Source organism: Hemiscyllium ocellatum, chromosome 18 (assembly GCF_020745735.1).
Source record: "Hemiscyllium ocellatum isolate sHemOce1 chromosome 18, sHemOce1.pat.X.cur, whole genome shotgun sequence".
NCBI classification, from domain to species: domain Eukaryota; kingdom Metazoa; phylum Chordata; class Chondrichthyes; order Orectolobiformes; family Hemiscylliidae; genus Hemiscyllium; species Hemiscyllium ocellatum.
Window position 1 is genome coordinate 29,273,131 of NC_083418.1, and position 16,383 is coordinate 29,289,513.

At 39.6% G+C, this 16,383-nt stretch overlaps 1 protein-coding gene across 6 annotated transcripts in view; it reads left to right on the forward strand.

The window, feature by feature from the left end:
* Nucleotides 1–16,383, forward strand: part of nap1l4b (nucleosome assembly protein 1-like 4b) — a 121,132-nt gene that overhangs the window by 68,013 nt on the left and 36,736 nt on the right. For all 6 annotated transcript variants that reach the window (XM_060838799.1, XM_060838797.1, XM_060838801.1 and 3 more), the window contains exons 10-11: nucleotides 1,751–1,896; nucleotides 14,996–15,021. In XM_060838799.1, the coding sequence (XP_060694782.1) occupies nucleotides 1,751–1,896; nucleotides 14,996–15,021 (172 nt within the window). The remainder of the gene's footprint in view (nucleotides 1–1,750; nucleotides 1,897–14,995; nucleotides 15,022–16,383) is intronic.

The following is a 16,383-nucleotide window of genomic DNA, read 5'->3' on the forward strand; positions in this document are numbered from 1 at the left end:
CAAACCGACAGGGCTTATTTTTAAGGTGAGAAGTTTTAAAAAGGACATGAGGGGAAACTTATTCCACACAGTGGTTAGTGTTTGTGGAATGAACTGCCAGAAGAAGTGGTGGATGCAGTTACAGTGCAGCATTTTAAAAGACATTTAGATAAGTACATGCATGGAAAGGTTTGTAGGGATAGGGGTCAAATGCAAATAAGTGGGACTAGTTTAGTTTAGGAACATGGTTAGCATGGACTAGTTGGACTGAAGGGCCTGTTTCCATACTGTATGACTCTGACTCTATCTCCACCTGAGCACTATTGGTGCAGAGGCATATCTCCACTTCACTTCCTGAAGACAACCAACTCCTTCATTTTTCTGACGTAGAGGATGAAATTGTCTTTACACCAGGCCACTAAACACTATTTCCTTTATTTGTGATGTTGTTGTTTAAGATCCAACCACTACCGTCAGCAAACTTCAACGTGGAGTTAGAGCATAATTTGGCCGCAGTCATGAATGTATAAAGAATATAGTAAACGGCTGAGTTTGCAGCCTTACAGGGTACCAGTGTTGAGAAGTATTGTGGAGGTGGTGTTGTTGCTTATCCTTACTGGTTGCAGTCTGCTAGTCAGGAAGTTGAGGATCCAATTGCACAGGTGGGAGCAGATCTGAGTTTGGTTACATTGCACGTTTGGTTACATTAGTGACTCTCCAGTCATTGGAACTGTTTCAAAGTGAATATAATTGTGAAAGGTGGCCACCCATGTATCAACTATTTCTTGGGCCACTTCCTTAAGTCCTCTAGATTGTGGATTATGAGGCCCTGGGGATTTATCGGCCTTTAATCCCATCGGTTTCCTCAACACTGATTTCCTTCAGTTCCTCTTTCTCACTCGAATACCTAATCAGCTATTCTATTCACGAACGCATGCAGGAGATCATCTTAAATAGCGGAATTGAAACAAGGCTTCATTTTTAACGGAGGGTCAGCTATATTTTGTTTATAATCTGCTTGACCTCAGAATTATCTATATCTGATATTTAGAACCCAAGACTTTGTAACATTCTAAAATATAAAGATTATACATGTGGAGGCAATATAACCTAATGGATAAGAAGTCTGACTCTCTGTAGATTTTAAGCTTGGCATTCTTAAGGCACAATGGTAACACCTTTACCTCCAGGCAAGAAGGCCTGGGTTCAAATCCCACCTGCTCCAAAGGGGTATCTCACACTTCCGAACAGGATGATCTGACATATCTGCAATTGCTCTTGATTTTTTCATGCACATCATCTCGTGCAGTACAGTGGTAATCATATAGACATAAAGATATTCTGGTTTCCTCCCCCTCAAACAAAAGATTTTGAGTGTGTTTTCACATGTTGCAAGAGGAGTGATGTCTAAATTTAGATTTATGCCTTGTCCTAGTACTGTTCAGATGCTTAATAGCACTATCGTCCAACAGTTTTAACAGCAGAGCAATGCTAGAACCAGCATTTTTTTAAATGTATACTTTAGGAAAACCTAATGCTGCATTGGGCTTTATTAATTCAACAGATTGTATGCTAGCATTTTATGTGGGAAAACAAATTAATTTGGCTTTGGGAAGAGGTAATAATGGAATGTACACGTACAAATATTAATTACCAAAGGAGTTTTCTAATTCAAAACAAAATGCGATAAGTTGAAGTTTAATAAATATTTGTTTTATAGGTAAAAAGTTTTACAGCATCTTAGAACAAGACTAATTATTATCTTTATTAGATGTACTATTGACTGGAAGAAAGGAAAGAATATAACTGTAAAAACTATTAAAAAGAAACAAAAACATAAGGGTCGAGGGACTGTCCGAACCATCACCAAGCAAGTACCAAATGATTCCTTCTTCAACTTCTTTAATCCATTAAAAGGTAAGGAGAGATTTTAAAACATCAAAAAGGTAAATGTCAGTACCAAGATGAAGAAAAATTCTCTATGGATTTGTTTCCTTTTGATGTTAGACAATTCAAATGTAATCTATAAATGTTTTTTTCTCTCTCCAGTGTACACCTCATGCTTGTAGCAAGCTAAGCTTTCTATATGCTTCTCAAAAGAGAAACTTGAATTTCTATTCTTGATCATTTGTAGGTTAGCTTTGTGAAAACGTGAGACTGGATAATATGTAAGATGCACACTATTTTCCTGACACCTCAAAACATTGAAAATTTCTTCACTTTTGGCTCACAGATAAAAATCCATCAGAACTTGTATACTATACATGCAAGAATGGAAGGATTGAGCTGTTAATACAGTATAGCAATTATACTTCCTGTAGATTTGAGTCATTTTCAAAACAGATTTTTCTGTGTTTGAAAGAAAACATTTCGAAATAAATCCTGAAATCCGTTATGGAGAATTAGAAGCCGATGTGTATTAAAGGGTCTGTAAAGTTTGGCATCACCTGCCAGCTTTAAATTCATGAAAAAATCTTTTAAAGCAGCTAAGGTGTCATCTCTTGTGATAGTAGTGTGAATCCTGAATCACTCCTTACCAAGTGTCTGAATTGTTTAAAACTCATTCCAACTTCCCCCAACAGTTCACTCAGGATAGCTAGAACATTTTGTCAAAGCTTTTTGTTTGTACTGACAAGGACAGTTCCCAAGACTATAAATTGAAGGGGAAAATCAACATTTATATTGAGGGGACATCTTTAGTCAGCAAACACACAGTTTAAGGATAAAGCTGCTATAACAGATCTGCTAACTCTTTTGAAATAAACAGCTAAAACTAAATCAGGCAAGGAGGAGTAGACAACTATGTTGGTACATGATGTGGAGGCTAAGGAGAAACAGCATGTCGAGTCGATCACAAAATTTGTCATTGGTAACCATTGAAAGTATAGGCTTGTTGTTCGATACTGAAAGTAAATAATGCAGTAAATGGAGTATTACGTAGAGAGAGTTGGCAGTGACATGTTTAATATGCTTGGCAATGGGAGGCTATAATTAGATGCTAGTTGTAGAGGATAGAAGAATTGGGGATTAGCTTTGAAACATTACATTTGGATAGCGTAGGGCCAGGACTGGATATGAAAGGCAACTTTCAATTATGAAAAATTATGTCATGGCAATTTTAGTGAATGGTTAAATTAGTATATACAGAAGCAAAGTTTAGAGACTACTTATAACGAAAAAAAATCCAGTAACCAGGTGGAATACTGCAAATTAGTGAGGGGAGGATAAGCAGCTGCACTCAATCGGAGATTCCTATCTGAGTCCCTATGTTTTTGATGTCAGAGTGAAAGAGAGAGAGACTTATATCAGGAAAATGGTTGACTGACATGGAAGGCATTGTGGACTAGAGAGGGCTCAGTTACATCTGAGGTAGCTGTTGAGCAGAAACAACTGCAGTTTTGTTTGTGGGTTCCAATCGTTAAATTAGGAGTATGCAAGTGTGACAAAGTTGTTCCTGTAACAGGTTATGCAGTCCTTGGTTTTCTTTCAGAGGTTGTAAATGACATAGACGCAGTCTGGAGGTGAAGGGTTTTAGGGCCAATATGATGCTAGCTAACAGAGACTGCCTTAGGGAGAAGGCTTTCAAGTTTAAAAAAAACACTTGTACACTGAAAGACAAGTGGCCAGTTCTCCCAGCACGGCTTTTTTATTAGCAGAAGTGTGAAAAGAAAGGCTGCCGGATCCAAAGAAACCGATCCAGCTGGTACTCTCTCTCTGACTCCTATCCTGTAAGGATTTGTTTGATTTTTACCTTTTGTGCCCATTGAGTGTTTATGGAGATTGTTGCAAGTATTTAGGAGCAGTATCATTAAGTTGGGATGATCTGTTCAGTTTTCGGGTAGGTTAAGTTATTCAGTCTTCTATTTTCTTTTGTTATGTTTCATTCCATAATCTTGTCAGTAAATTTTGGTTTTGTAAAACTAAGTGGTTTGACCAGCTGATTCTATCCTGAAATATCCACTTTACGCCTGCTTAAAATAACTAGCAAAGTTAGAGTCTAGGCTACCTTCTTGAAATATTTTGAGGGGTCTGGCCTGGTCCATAATGCAAGGGTCTGCAAGAAAGAGCTGGAGAAGTAATGGAGTGCAGCGCAGGGGGGATCAAGATCGGTAGGCTATATGGTTCAGTCTCTGTTTTGGTGAGTGAGCAGAGGTATTGGTAAACTACTTCTACCAAACTCATTAGAAATATTAAAAATTCTAATCTGTGTTGTTCGGAGTATATTAGAAAATTCTAATGCTGTCTGATTTTAATAGCATGTTAGCTAAGTATTTTGTCCTATAATGAAACAAATGGAAGTTTTAACATTTGTTATTTGGGCATCCCTTTGCAAGCTTCTTTGTATTTTTTTTAGAAGGCCAAGGCATTTGATTTATCTTTTTAAACATCAAAACATTTTCATTTTGTCAGTGATTCATTTCCAGTAGTAATGTGCATTCACCATTATGTTCAGTTCAGAGCAGGTTGAGAGGATGCTAACTCTTATAAAGAACTTAGTTATGGTAGTGTTAATGCTATTCCATCTGAGTGCAATGGGTTAGTGAACAAATAATAAGCACACCTCCTGAGCAGGTGAATTTTTGAACAGTGAAAATCGAGATTACTGCCAAGTCAGGCTGCACTGTGATGGGAAAGAACAGTGATAGTCCTTTGGTTAGCTGTACCTCCTTCAGCTTTCAAAGGATATGCACAAGAGTCATCACTTCATAGCAATTTTGTGATTCTACTGCACAAGAGAGCCGGTTGCCTTTTGTGTTTGTGCCAGCTGCCCAAAGGAGTAGTTTAAGTCGCGTTACACTCCAACCTTCCTCCATCCCACACTTTTTACTAGAGTAGGTCATGGGCCTAGGGAAAAGTGAGGACTGCAGATACTGGAGATCAGAACTGAAAATGTGTTGCTGGAAAAGTGCAGCAGGTCAGGCAGCATCCAAAGAGCAGGAGAATCGACGTTTCGGCCTTGAGCCCTTCAGGAATGAGGAAAGTGTGCCAAGCAGGCTAAGATAAAATGTAGGGAGGAGGGACTTGGGGGAGGGGCGTTGGAAATACAATAGGTGAAAGGAGGTTAAGGTGGGGGTGGGGACGGAGAGGTCAGGAAGAAGATTGCATGTTAGGAAGGTGGTGCGGAGTTCGAGGGTTGGGACTGAGACAAGGTGGGAGGAGGGGAAATGAGGAAACTGGAGAAATCTGAGTTCATCCCTTGTGGTTGGAGGGTTCCTAGGCGGAAGATGAGGCGCTCTTCCTCCAGCCGTCGTGTTGCTATGGTCTAGCGATGGGGGAGTCCAAGGACCTGCATGTCCTTGGTGGAGTGGGAGGGGGAGTTGAAGTGTTGAGCCACAGGGTGGTTGGGTTGGTTGGTCTGGGTGTCCCAGAGGTGTTCTCTGAAATGTTCCGCAAGTAGGCGGCCTGTCTCCCCAATATAGAGGAGGCCACATCGGGTGCAGCGGATGCAGTAAATGATGTGTGTGGAGGTGCAGGTGAATTTGTGGCAGATATGGAAGGATCTCTTGGGGCCTTGGAGGGAAGTAAGGGGGAATACATAGCTAGTAACTCACCACCTGACATCTCAAAGCCTGTCCACCATCTACAAGGCACAAATCAGAAGTGTGCCTATGTCCAAGTTTGGCACAACTATCCTTTAGTTTGGGACCACTGTACATTTGGCCTTTATACTAACCTTTTTTGTCTCAAATTCTTTCTTCCATTTGTCTTAGTCTGAACAGCATACGATATGAATTACATATTTGAAGCTGCAGTAAAAGTTGCAGTATGCATAAGGTGACTGAATGCTGCAATAACTTTACAGTGCTGTGTTGAGCAGAACTAGTGAGACCTGTTGGCAAGAAATTCTTTTTTTAATAAAAGAAAAACCTTTTAGTAATTCTGAAAATTGTGTTGCCCCATTTTTGTTATGTTAAAGAATTGTGTATTTTTTTACTTTAATAGTATGGCCACAGAGTTAGATAAACCTTTATTGCCTTTGCCTCAATGACACTATTGATGCAGATCATACTGTGTTGAGGGTTGGATGATTAATACCATTTATTTTAAAGTTTGGATTTAAAGCTGGAGATGTATGCAACAAAACAGAAATTGCTGGAAAAGCTCAGCCGTATGGCAGCATCTGTGGAGAGAAATCAGAGTTAACAATGCACGTCAAGTGACCCTACCTCAGAACTGATGGTAGCTAGGGAAGTGGCAGGCAACTGGAGCCTCAAGGTTTTTGTCGTTGGCAGAACATGGGTGTTCTGCAGTGTGGTCACCCAGTCTACATGTTGTTTTACCCACTGGAGAGGCAACCACGTTGTGAGCAATGAATGCAGCAGGCTAGCTTGAGAGAAGTGCAGGTATAACACTGTTTCACCTGGAAGGTACATTTGAGCCCTTGGATACCGAAGAAAGAGGAGCTAAATAGACACGATGCTGTGAGGCTGTCGGGAAGTATTGGGAGTGAAGGAAGAGTGGACCAGGCTGTCTCGAAGAGAACAGTCCCTGCGGAAAGCTGATAAGGGAGGGATATCTGGAATTCTTTAAATTTTCTTAGATACATGCATGTTGGTATATTTTGGTGAAGGCTTTAAAATTACAAGTTTAATTGTGATGGTCCTTCTGGAACTATGATTTTAAAAACTGTATGTGGCACAACTTAGATGACTCCAGCCCTCTTGGAGTGCTAATGGCTGCTTGTTTATGTTTTAGGGGTTTATGACAAAAACATTTCAACTGTACAAGCATTAATGAAACTGCACCTGGAGTATTGTGTAGAATTTTGGTCACCCTACTTGAGTAGGCATGTACTATATTAGAGGCAGTTCAGAGGAGGTTCACTAAGTTGATTCCAGGGGTGAAGGGCTTATCTTCTAAAGAGCAATTGAGAAGTTTAGATTTATTCTATGTAGAGTTCAGCAGAAAGTGGGGATAAAATGATCCTTCTCATGATGAAAGCTGATGACTAGTGGTGTTCCACAAGGATCAGTGTTGGGACCACAACTTTTCACTTTATACGTTAATGATCTGGATGATGGAACTGAGGACATTTTGGCTAGGTTTGCACATGATACAAAGTAGGTGGCGGGACAAGTAGTATTGAAGAGGTGAGGAGACTAGATGAAGATTTAAACTGGTTAGGAGAGTGGACAAAGAAGTGGCAGATGACATATAATGTGGAAAAGTACGAGGCCATTTGCTTTGATAGGAAGAATAGAGGCATGAACTATTTTCTAAATTGGGAGAAAATTCAGATATCTGAGGTGCAGAGGGACTTGGGAGTCTTAGTCCACGTTTCTCTTCAGTAAACTTGCAGGTTGAGTCAGTAGTTAGGAAGGCAAATACAATGTCATCATTCATCTTGAGAGGACGAGAATATAAAGCAGGGATGTACTTCTGAGGGTTTGCGAGGCTCTGGCCAGCCCACATTTAGACTATTGTGAGCAGTTTTGGGCTCCATACCTCAGGCAATATGTATTGGCCCTGGAGCAGGTCCAGAGGAGGTTCACGAGAATGATCCTAGGTATGAGAAGCTGGACATATTAGGAACATTTGAGGAGTCTAGGACTATAGTCAATTGAGTTTAGAAGGATGAAGAGGGATCTGATTGAAACTTAGAGCATATTGAACAGAGTGGAAAACTGGAAGATATTTCCATTGGCAGGAGCGATGAGGACCCAAAGGCACACATTTAGAGTAAAGGAAAGATATTTTAGAACGGAGATTAGGAGAAACTTCTTTCACCAGGGAGGGGTGAATCTGCAGAATTCATTGCCACACAAGGCTGTGGAGGCCAGGTCATTGAGTTTATTTAAAATAAATGATTTCTTAATTACCATGGGGATCAAGAGTACGGAAGAAAGCAGGAAAATGAGATAGGTTTCTCAATCAGCCATAATTGAATTGTGGAGCAGACTTCATGGGCCAAATGGCCTAATTTCTGCTCCTATGTCTTATGAAATGAGAGAAGATTTAATTTAGGAATATAAGATACAACAGGAGATTGTTAAAAATAGATGTAGAAAAGATATTTCCTCATTTGGGCATTCTAGAACAACAGTCATCGTTGTAGAATGAGGGATAGCAGATTTAAAACTTGAGGAATTGCTTCTCTCAAATGATCGTGAGCTTGTGGAATTCACTATCCCAGAGTACAGTAATGCTGAGATGTTGAGTGAGTTTGAGGAGAGATACAGATTTTTAATTAGTAATGGGTCATAGAGTCATACAGATGTACAGCACGGAAACAGATCCTTCGGTCCAACCCTTCCATACCAACCAGATATCCCAACCCAATCTAGTCCCACCTGCCAGCACCTGGCCCTTATCCCTCCATACCCTTTCAATTCATATACCCATCCAAATGCCTTTTAAATGTTGCAATTGTACCAGCCTCCACCACTTCTTCTGGTAGCTCATTCCATACACATACCACCCTCTGCATATAAAGGTTGCCCCTTAGGTGTCTCTCATATCTTTCCCCTCTCACCCTAAACCTATGCCCTCTAGCTCTGGACTCCCCCACCCCAGGGAAAGGACTTTGTCTATTTACCCTATCCATGCCCTTTATAATTTTGTAAACCTCTGTAAGGTCACTCCTCAGCCTCCAACGGTCCAGGAAAAACAGCCCCAGCCTGTTCAGCCTCTCCCCATAACTCAAATCCTCCAACCCTGGCAACATCCTTGTAAATCTTTTCTGATCCCTTTCAAATTTCACAACATCCTTCCGATAGGGAGGAGACCAGAATTGCATGCAATATTCCAACAGTGGCCTAACCAATGTCCTATACAGCCACAACGTGACTTCCCAACTCCTATACTCAATACTCAGACCAATAAAGGAAAGCATACCAAATGTTGCCTTCACTATCCTATCTACCTGCAACGCCACTTTCAAGGAGCTATGAACCTGCATTTCAAGGTCTCTGTTCAGCAGCACTCCCTAAACCTTACTATTAAGTGTATAAGTCCTGCTAAGATTTGTTTTCCCAAAATGCAGCACCTCGCATTTATCTGAATTAAACCCCATCTGATCAAGGTCCCATTGTATTCTGATGTAACCTTCTTCGCTGTCCACTGCACCTCCGGTTTTGGTGTTATTGGCAAACTTAACTAACTGTACCTCTTATGTTCGCATCCAAATCATTTATATAGACGATGAAAAGTAATGGACCCAGCACCGATCCTTGTGCCACTCCACTGCTCGCAAATCAACCATGACAGTATCCAATGGCAGACCAGGCTCAAGGGGCTGAATTGCCTATTGCTCGTGGTTCTTGTGTTCTTATTAGCTTTAGTAGAGTCCAAGCAGAACAAATGATTTTTTAAAATTTAGTTGAATTAAAATGGCATAGTTATTGTGTTCAATTCAAGCACTAGTCTGGTTAGCATTAGACACAAGTACCTCTTAGCAAGATTGTTCAGAGCTGATAAGGAAATAAATTCGCTCAAAAGTGTAATTTGTGAAATTTCCATGCCAGGAATCTCTGATAAGAACTCTGCAGAATATTAAAAGACTAAGAAACTCTCAGTTGTGAGTATTCCGGGAAAGGGGGATAGGAACTGACCAGCAGTTACGTCAAACCTATAGATTCGAATGTGAAGGAAAATCGCAGTGGATTTTGATTAAGTGTAAAGTGCTGGCATTGGTGAGTTAAAGGGATTTTGTTTTGCTGTATTTGAAATCTTTTGAAAGGTTGATGGCTTTTCTTTTGCATAGTAAACTTCTGTTTTACTGTTAAAAACCAAATCTGCAACCTTGTGTATTTTTGTTTTGGTGAAAGACCAAGTTCAATTAAAGAAATGATCTACCAATTGGAATTTAATTCTGGGACTGGTATCACCTGGGCTCATAACAGTGCTTCTCAGATTTCAGTGAATCATGTTGCTATAATATTAAGCTGAACTCTCAATCAGATCAATCCTAATTCTGATTCCTTAAGACCAGAGACAATGGAGCAGAAGCAGGCTATTCAGTGCATTGAATCTGCTCCCTCATTCATAGATAATCTGATCGTCCTCAACTCTATTTTCTCACCTTTTCCCCATAATGCTTGATTCCCTGACTGATAAAATCTGTCTCAACCTGGAATATACTTAATAACCCAGCCTCGAGTGGTCTCCCATATATGTGCCAACCAGATCTGAGTCGTCTTAGCTTCCAACTTTGTAAGAAATCTGGTATTTATCAGACTAGTGGGAATAATTTAAGCTAGATCATTTTGGACATGAACAAATTGCACAAAATAATTCAAAAATCAATTTTAACTATTAAAAATGTCCCATGTGTTCATGGTTAATACTTCATAGTATTAACAGTCTTGCAAGGGAAGTTAAAATTGAATGATGCATGTTTGTCGTAGAGTAGAATAAAAGAATCTTTGCACCATACTTGTACCTTATTTTATGGTATCTGATTAAAATGAAAATTGGATTTTATTTCCCCTCATTTACAGTAGCTTCTTTGACGTGATTTCCTGCCTTAAAGAATTTACTGAAATTATGCTCCTTCAAAAACCAATATGTGAAATGTCATGTGTAGTACCTTGTCGTAGTTTATGCTATTGATTTTTGTTGGAACCTAAAATGTAAAGTTCCTGGGCATAGGTGCTCTATAATGAGTCATCTGTGAAACCTATACACACCTAATGGCCTATTGTTTCCCACCCAGCAACTCCAGTTTGAGGTGTAGTTGCATATTGCAACTGTTGATAAGTAGGCTTTCACAACTGGAACAGTGTCATAAATAATCATATAGGAATTTTTCTGGAATGAGTAGAGTGATTGTTACACAGTGCCTTCCTGTGGAGAGCAAAATGATGCAATTTAGTATGGTGTGCAGTAACTGACCACATCCAAATTATTTGTTCACCATAGAACAGATCTAAAACATTGATTATATTGGAAGTTTATGGGTGTTGTCTTTACTTTGGCATGTTACTGAAATACTTGCCTTTTTTCAGGAGACTAATTGACAGCACCCATTTTAATTGCATAATTGAATGATTATTGTTAGACTAAAGAATTAAAAGTTGTCAACTGTACAGTCAGGGTGTCGAGATCGTATGCACGACACACAAGTCTTTTTGTGCTAGAGTTCATCACTCACTTATCTTCTGAATCTGAGTTTGTATAAGTTGCCATCGGACAAATGAAAACTACCCATAAGCATAGTAAATCACTAAAAGGCAGAATTCATCTTGTGACCAGTGTGTTCAAATGCTCCCTCTGTCATGAGATATGAAGAGCAATCCGTGCTGAATCACTTACAATACATTGTACGCCACAAATCCTGTGACCTTTGAAATGTTTATGGGCGGCACAGTGGTTAGCACTATTGCCTGACTGCGCCAGAGACCCAAATTCAATTCACGTCTCAGGTGATTGTGTGGAGTTTGCACATTCTCCCCTGTGTCTGTATGGGTTTCCTCCAGGTGCTCTGGTTTCCTCCCGCAGTCCAAAAATGTGCAGGTTAGGTGAATTGGCCCTACTAAATTGCCCGTAGTTAGGTGAAGGGGTGAATGTAGGGGATTGGGTCTGGGTAGGTTGTGCCACGTGGGTCGGTGTGGACTTGTTGGGCCGAAGGGCCTGTTTCCACACTAAGTAATCTAATCTAATTTAAATAGATTGGCATCTTTTAATTCAAAGCTTTGTATTTAAATTGTTTTTAATAATAAATTTGCTGTTTAGTTTCAAGTGTACTGAATTAGCAGTTGTTCACACAAGTTAGCAACCAAATTAAGGTGGCCCATATTTCTCTGAAGCCTCATAACTGGCTAGAGAACTTGAATTTATCAACATAGGCTGGATTTGAACCCAACTATGGAGATAAAAAGGTGATACCTAATGCGCTGCCCCACCTAGGCTTGAATTGGAATTTGCTGTCCATTTATAGAAAACTTTTTAATGTGAGGAGAACTGTTAGAAAATTGTAGGCTAAAGAATGTTCATGAATGAATTGAAATTGATTTTATTTTTTAATTTATGAAATTTAACTGTATTTGAAAATAGCTTTCAAATTTAAATTCTCCTTGCGCCAGCAATGATTTGTTTAAAGCTCTAAATTCAGGGCTTTTTTACCCTGAATAACTTGCAGGTAGACTCTTGAACAGAAGTGAAAAATCGACTTTACCTGGATGCTGTCTGGGCTGAAAGGTTTGCCTTTTCAGAGAAGAAGCAAAAATAAATTTTAAAGACTCTTCAACTACAGTCTAGCCTATCTTTATTTTTTCATTGTTGACTTGTTAGTATATATTCTGGTGTTCAACTTGTTATCTTGGTGTGGTTTATTTTAGAATATATAATGTTACTACTTTGGTGCATTGAAGTGGTGAAACAGATTTTGTTGTAATAAAATATTAACATGTTATGATAATCCGTGAAATCAAAAGGAAGAAAGAGAAAGTTAATGTAATAGCATTCAGTCTTGTGCCTGTTTTTTTTTCCACTTGTTCTACTAGCACAAAGTAAGTTAATCTGTCTTTATTTCCACTTCAGCAACAGAATTTAAACCATGAGCATTTGCTAGAGTTGGAAATATAAATTAAGGCCATTACTGAGAAGCTCATTGACTAGAAATATTGTAGTTATCTATTGTAATACTTATACATGCGATTGTGTGAAGGCCTAGACCCTAAGATGGTGCAGGTTAAAATGAGGCATAAATTACACCATTGATGGTGTGGCCATAGTGTTCATATCTACATATCCTTGGAGGTAGCTGAGCAAGTCGATAAGATGGTTAAGAAGGCACGTGGGAATTGCATTCTATGCTTCAGCTAGTAAAGACAACCATATAAAGCTAGGTAGTCCACACCTGAAGTATATGTGCAGTCCTGGTTGCCGTATTCTAGGAAGGATGTGATTCCATTAAAGAGGGTGCAGATGGATTTACAGGATGCTGTCTGGGCTGGAAGGTCTGAGCTATGAGCAAAGATTGAAGCATAGATAAGGTTGATGGGAAGACATTCTCACTAGTAGAGACATCAAGAAACATCACCTGCGCCTCCACACACACCATTTACTGCATCCGCTGCACCCGATGTGGCCTCCTATACTTTGGGGAGACAGGCTGCCTACTTGCGGAACATTTCAGAGAACACCTCCTGGGACACCCGCATCAACCAACCCAACCGCCCTGTGGCTGAACACTTTAACTTTCCCTCCCACTCTGCCAAGGACATGCAGGTCCTTGGCCACCTCCATCACCAGACCATGGCAACACGACGCCTGGAGGAAGAGCGCTTCATCTTCCGTCTAGGAACCCTCCAACCACAAGGGATGCATGCAGATTTCTCCAGCTTCCTCATTTTCCTCTCCCCCCACCTTATCTCAGTCTCAACCCTCGGACTCAGCACCGCCTTCTTGACCTGCAATCATCTTCCCGACCTCTCCGCCCTCACCCTATCTCCGGCCTATCGCCCTCACCTTAACTTCCTTCCACCTATCGCATTCCCAACGCCCCTCCTCCCTACATTTTATCTTAGCCTGCTTGGCACACCCTCCTCATTCCTGAAGAAGGGCTTATGCCCGAAATGTCGATTCTCCTGCTCCTTGGATGCTGCCGTACCTGCTGCGCTTTTCTAGCAATGCATTTTTTCAGCTACATCAATAAACCAGGCATAGTTTTTAGCTAAGACATAGAAGGCTGATGGAAGAGTTGGAGCAATTTTTTTCTCCCACTGACAATGGTGAAAATCGGGAATTTGCTGCCTGAAAGAATGCTTGTGCTAGAAACACCCATGATGTTTAACCAGTGTTTAGATATTCATTTTACGTTGCCATGGCCTCCAGGGATATGGGCCAAGAGCATAAAATAGGATTAATGTAGTCAGATCTTTGTTGATCTGTGTGGGCGTGATCGGTCGAATGGCCTCCTTCTGTGTTGCAAACATTTCTGAAGGCATTCAGAAGAAGAAATCAGCTTGACTATGGACAATAACAATGTGCTGGGATGCGTTCAGACCAAATGAGTGTATAGCAATGATAATTACCTTTCTTCTGCTTTTTCAAACATAGCTACTACATGAAGCACCGATTTTTAAATACAATTTATGTGTTTAAAGGGAACTAATTGCTTCCTTTCCCAACTGGTTCCCAGTGAATTATGACAAAACATAACTTAGCTCAAAGTCTAATCCTAAAACTCCCTCTTGATTTGAGATTATACGTGAGATTATCCGTTTTGGTTATCTTCCCCACTATACACATTAAATGAACCTTCCTTAATAACTTATCTTGACAGCTATCTCACTGAAATGTTAGCTTTGATAATGAAAGCCCATTCTCTAGAGACAAGAGGAATGAGAAGTGTGAGTGGAATTTGATCAGCCAAGCCTTTTGAATGAAATGATAGAAAGGAATGCAGTTAACCCGTAAAGAGTTTGTGAGAAATGCTTGAGCTGGAATGTATACCTTTTAACATGCTAGTAATTATATCAGTAATAAAGTAATCTGCCAGCAGAAAGCAGCACTGATTCACTACTAAACCTAACTAAATAGAAAGAACGCATTGCTTGCTTTAACGATATAGGTACAAATCAAATTCAAAATCCAGAATGTGTTGAGATATTATCTGATTTGGTTTCCTTATTGCTTCCAATAGAAGTTCTTGATTCAGTTCTTAAAGGTACCATTAAAGGAGCTGTTCATTTAAAAGTTGGTCTTGAACTGAAAATTAGTTGAAATAATTGAAGTTTAAACTATACTTTAATAATTAAACTGTCTGGCCTATTTCAGAGAATCTTAACTAAATTGAATATGAATTTCAAAACACAACACAAAAGTCACATCAGTTTGCATTTCGATTCCACCCATATGATGGTGGTTACAAGGAATAGGATTTAATTCGGTAGTTAATTAATCTTAGTCTTCAGAGAGTGTCCCAATCTTAATGCAGGTTTTATCAATGCAGTATTAACCGCTATCCTTCACTAAAATCCTCAATTTGTGTTGTTTCCCAGCACCGTTGTTCCTTAACCTGAGCGAACTACCATTATTGAAGAACTGACACTCTTCTTTTTTGATCTTTCAGTTTCTGGACATGGTGAGGCAGAAATGGTGAGTACCTCAATCATGCAACTAACGAGAAAGGGTTGGTCCTCAGACTATAGGTGCCCCTAATTTGCGAGTTAAACTTTTAAAGATATTGAATATTGCTGCATTTTCCATTACGTACTTGGTGTCATGCATCTACGCTTTGGCCACTACCTGTATTGTGGAGAGGTATTTGAATGAAATTGATGCAGATGTGATCAGCCTTCATATAAGTGCCTGGCTACTGGTCTCCTTGTTCTTTAGTAGCACTGTTGCAATGTTGAGACTTTAATTTAGGCTCTGAGTATCATTAACAATCCACCCTTAATGACATTATTCCATAGCGGGCGTGACACGTTAAAATTCACATTGTGTTTCACTACTTGAATATTTCTTTGTGGGAAATATAACTTCAGCTCTAGGAATTTCAAATGCATTGTGGACTTTGTTTTTGTATGAATGGGAATGAGTACATCGTTGATAAGATCCTTACTTGATAAAGGTGATCAATTCTTGTACATCTGCCTTTGCTTGTACATTTTGTCTTTGTATCTTTTGGATTAATCCTGTCATAGATCCTACCAGCAAGGCTTTTTAAATCAGTTGATGTTTGAAGTGATTTGGAGCTTGTCTGGTTTCTGTCAAACAAATTTGTGATTAGCACTTATTATATAAGAAACTTTACATTTCCTTTTGTTTCTGCTCACAATTCCACTGAGATAGTGATATAATTATAGCTGTTATTTTTGTGTAATTTTAGTTAATGGGTTGGGATCAATTGAGCACTCACTAAACCTCCAGACTCAACTGCAGTCCCAGTGTCTGGTCCAAATGAAGCCTTGTCAACTTCAAAGTTTATTAGAATTAAAAGTAATTTTATTATTTTATTGAAAGGCAGCTGGAAAATGCAGTCTTGCAGCATGTGAGTATATGAATTGGGTGCAGGAGTAGGCCATTCTTCTTGAGCCCACTCGAGCATTCAATAAAATTGGAAGAGTACAGAAAAGATTCACAAGAATGTTACCAAGACGGAGGGGGGGGGGGTGTTAAGTTATAGGAGCGAAGGATGTTGAGGGGTATAGAGGATTTTAAAATCCTGAAGGGTATGATTCCATTGTTCTCAATTCACACCTCTGCCTTTTTGTAAAACATAATTCAAGGACTCTGGTACTTAAGTGGCCAGTAACCTTATGTCACACGTCGGTCCAAGCCCGAATGGCTTGCTGCATATTGACATAGATTGCTTCAGTTTCTGAGAATACACTGTAGTCTTGCAGTCAGAGATTAGGTGAATATTGCGATTGGCATGCGTGTCTTGATGAGAAATCATTGTATATTTTGCAGTCAGACATTGAAGATCAATTTGTTCAAAAAGAAAACGTTGCA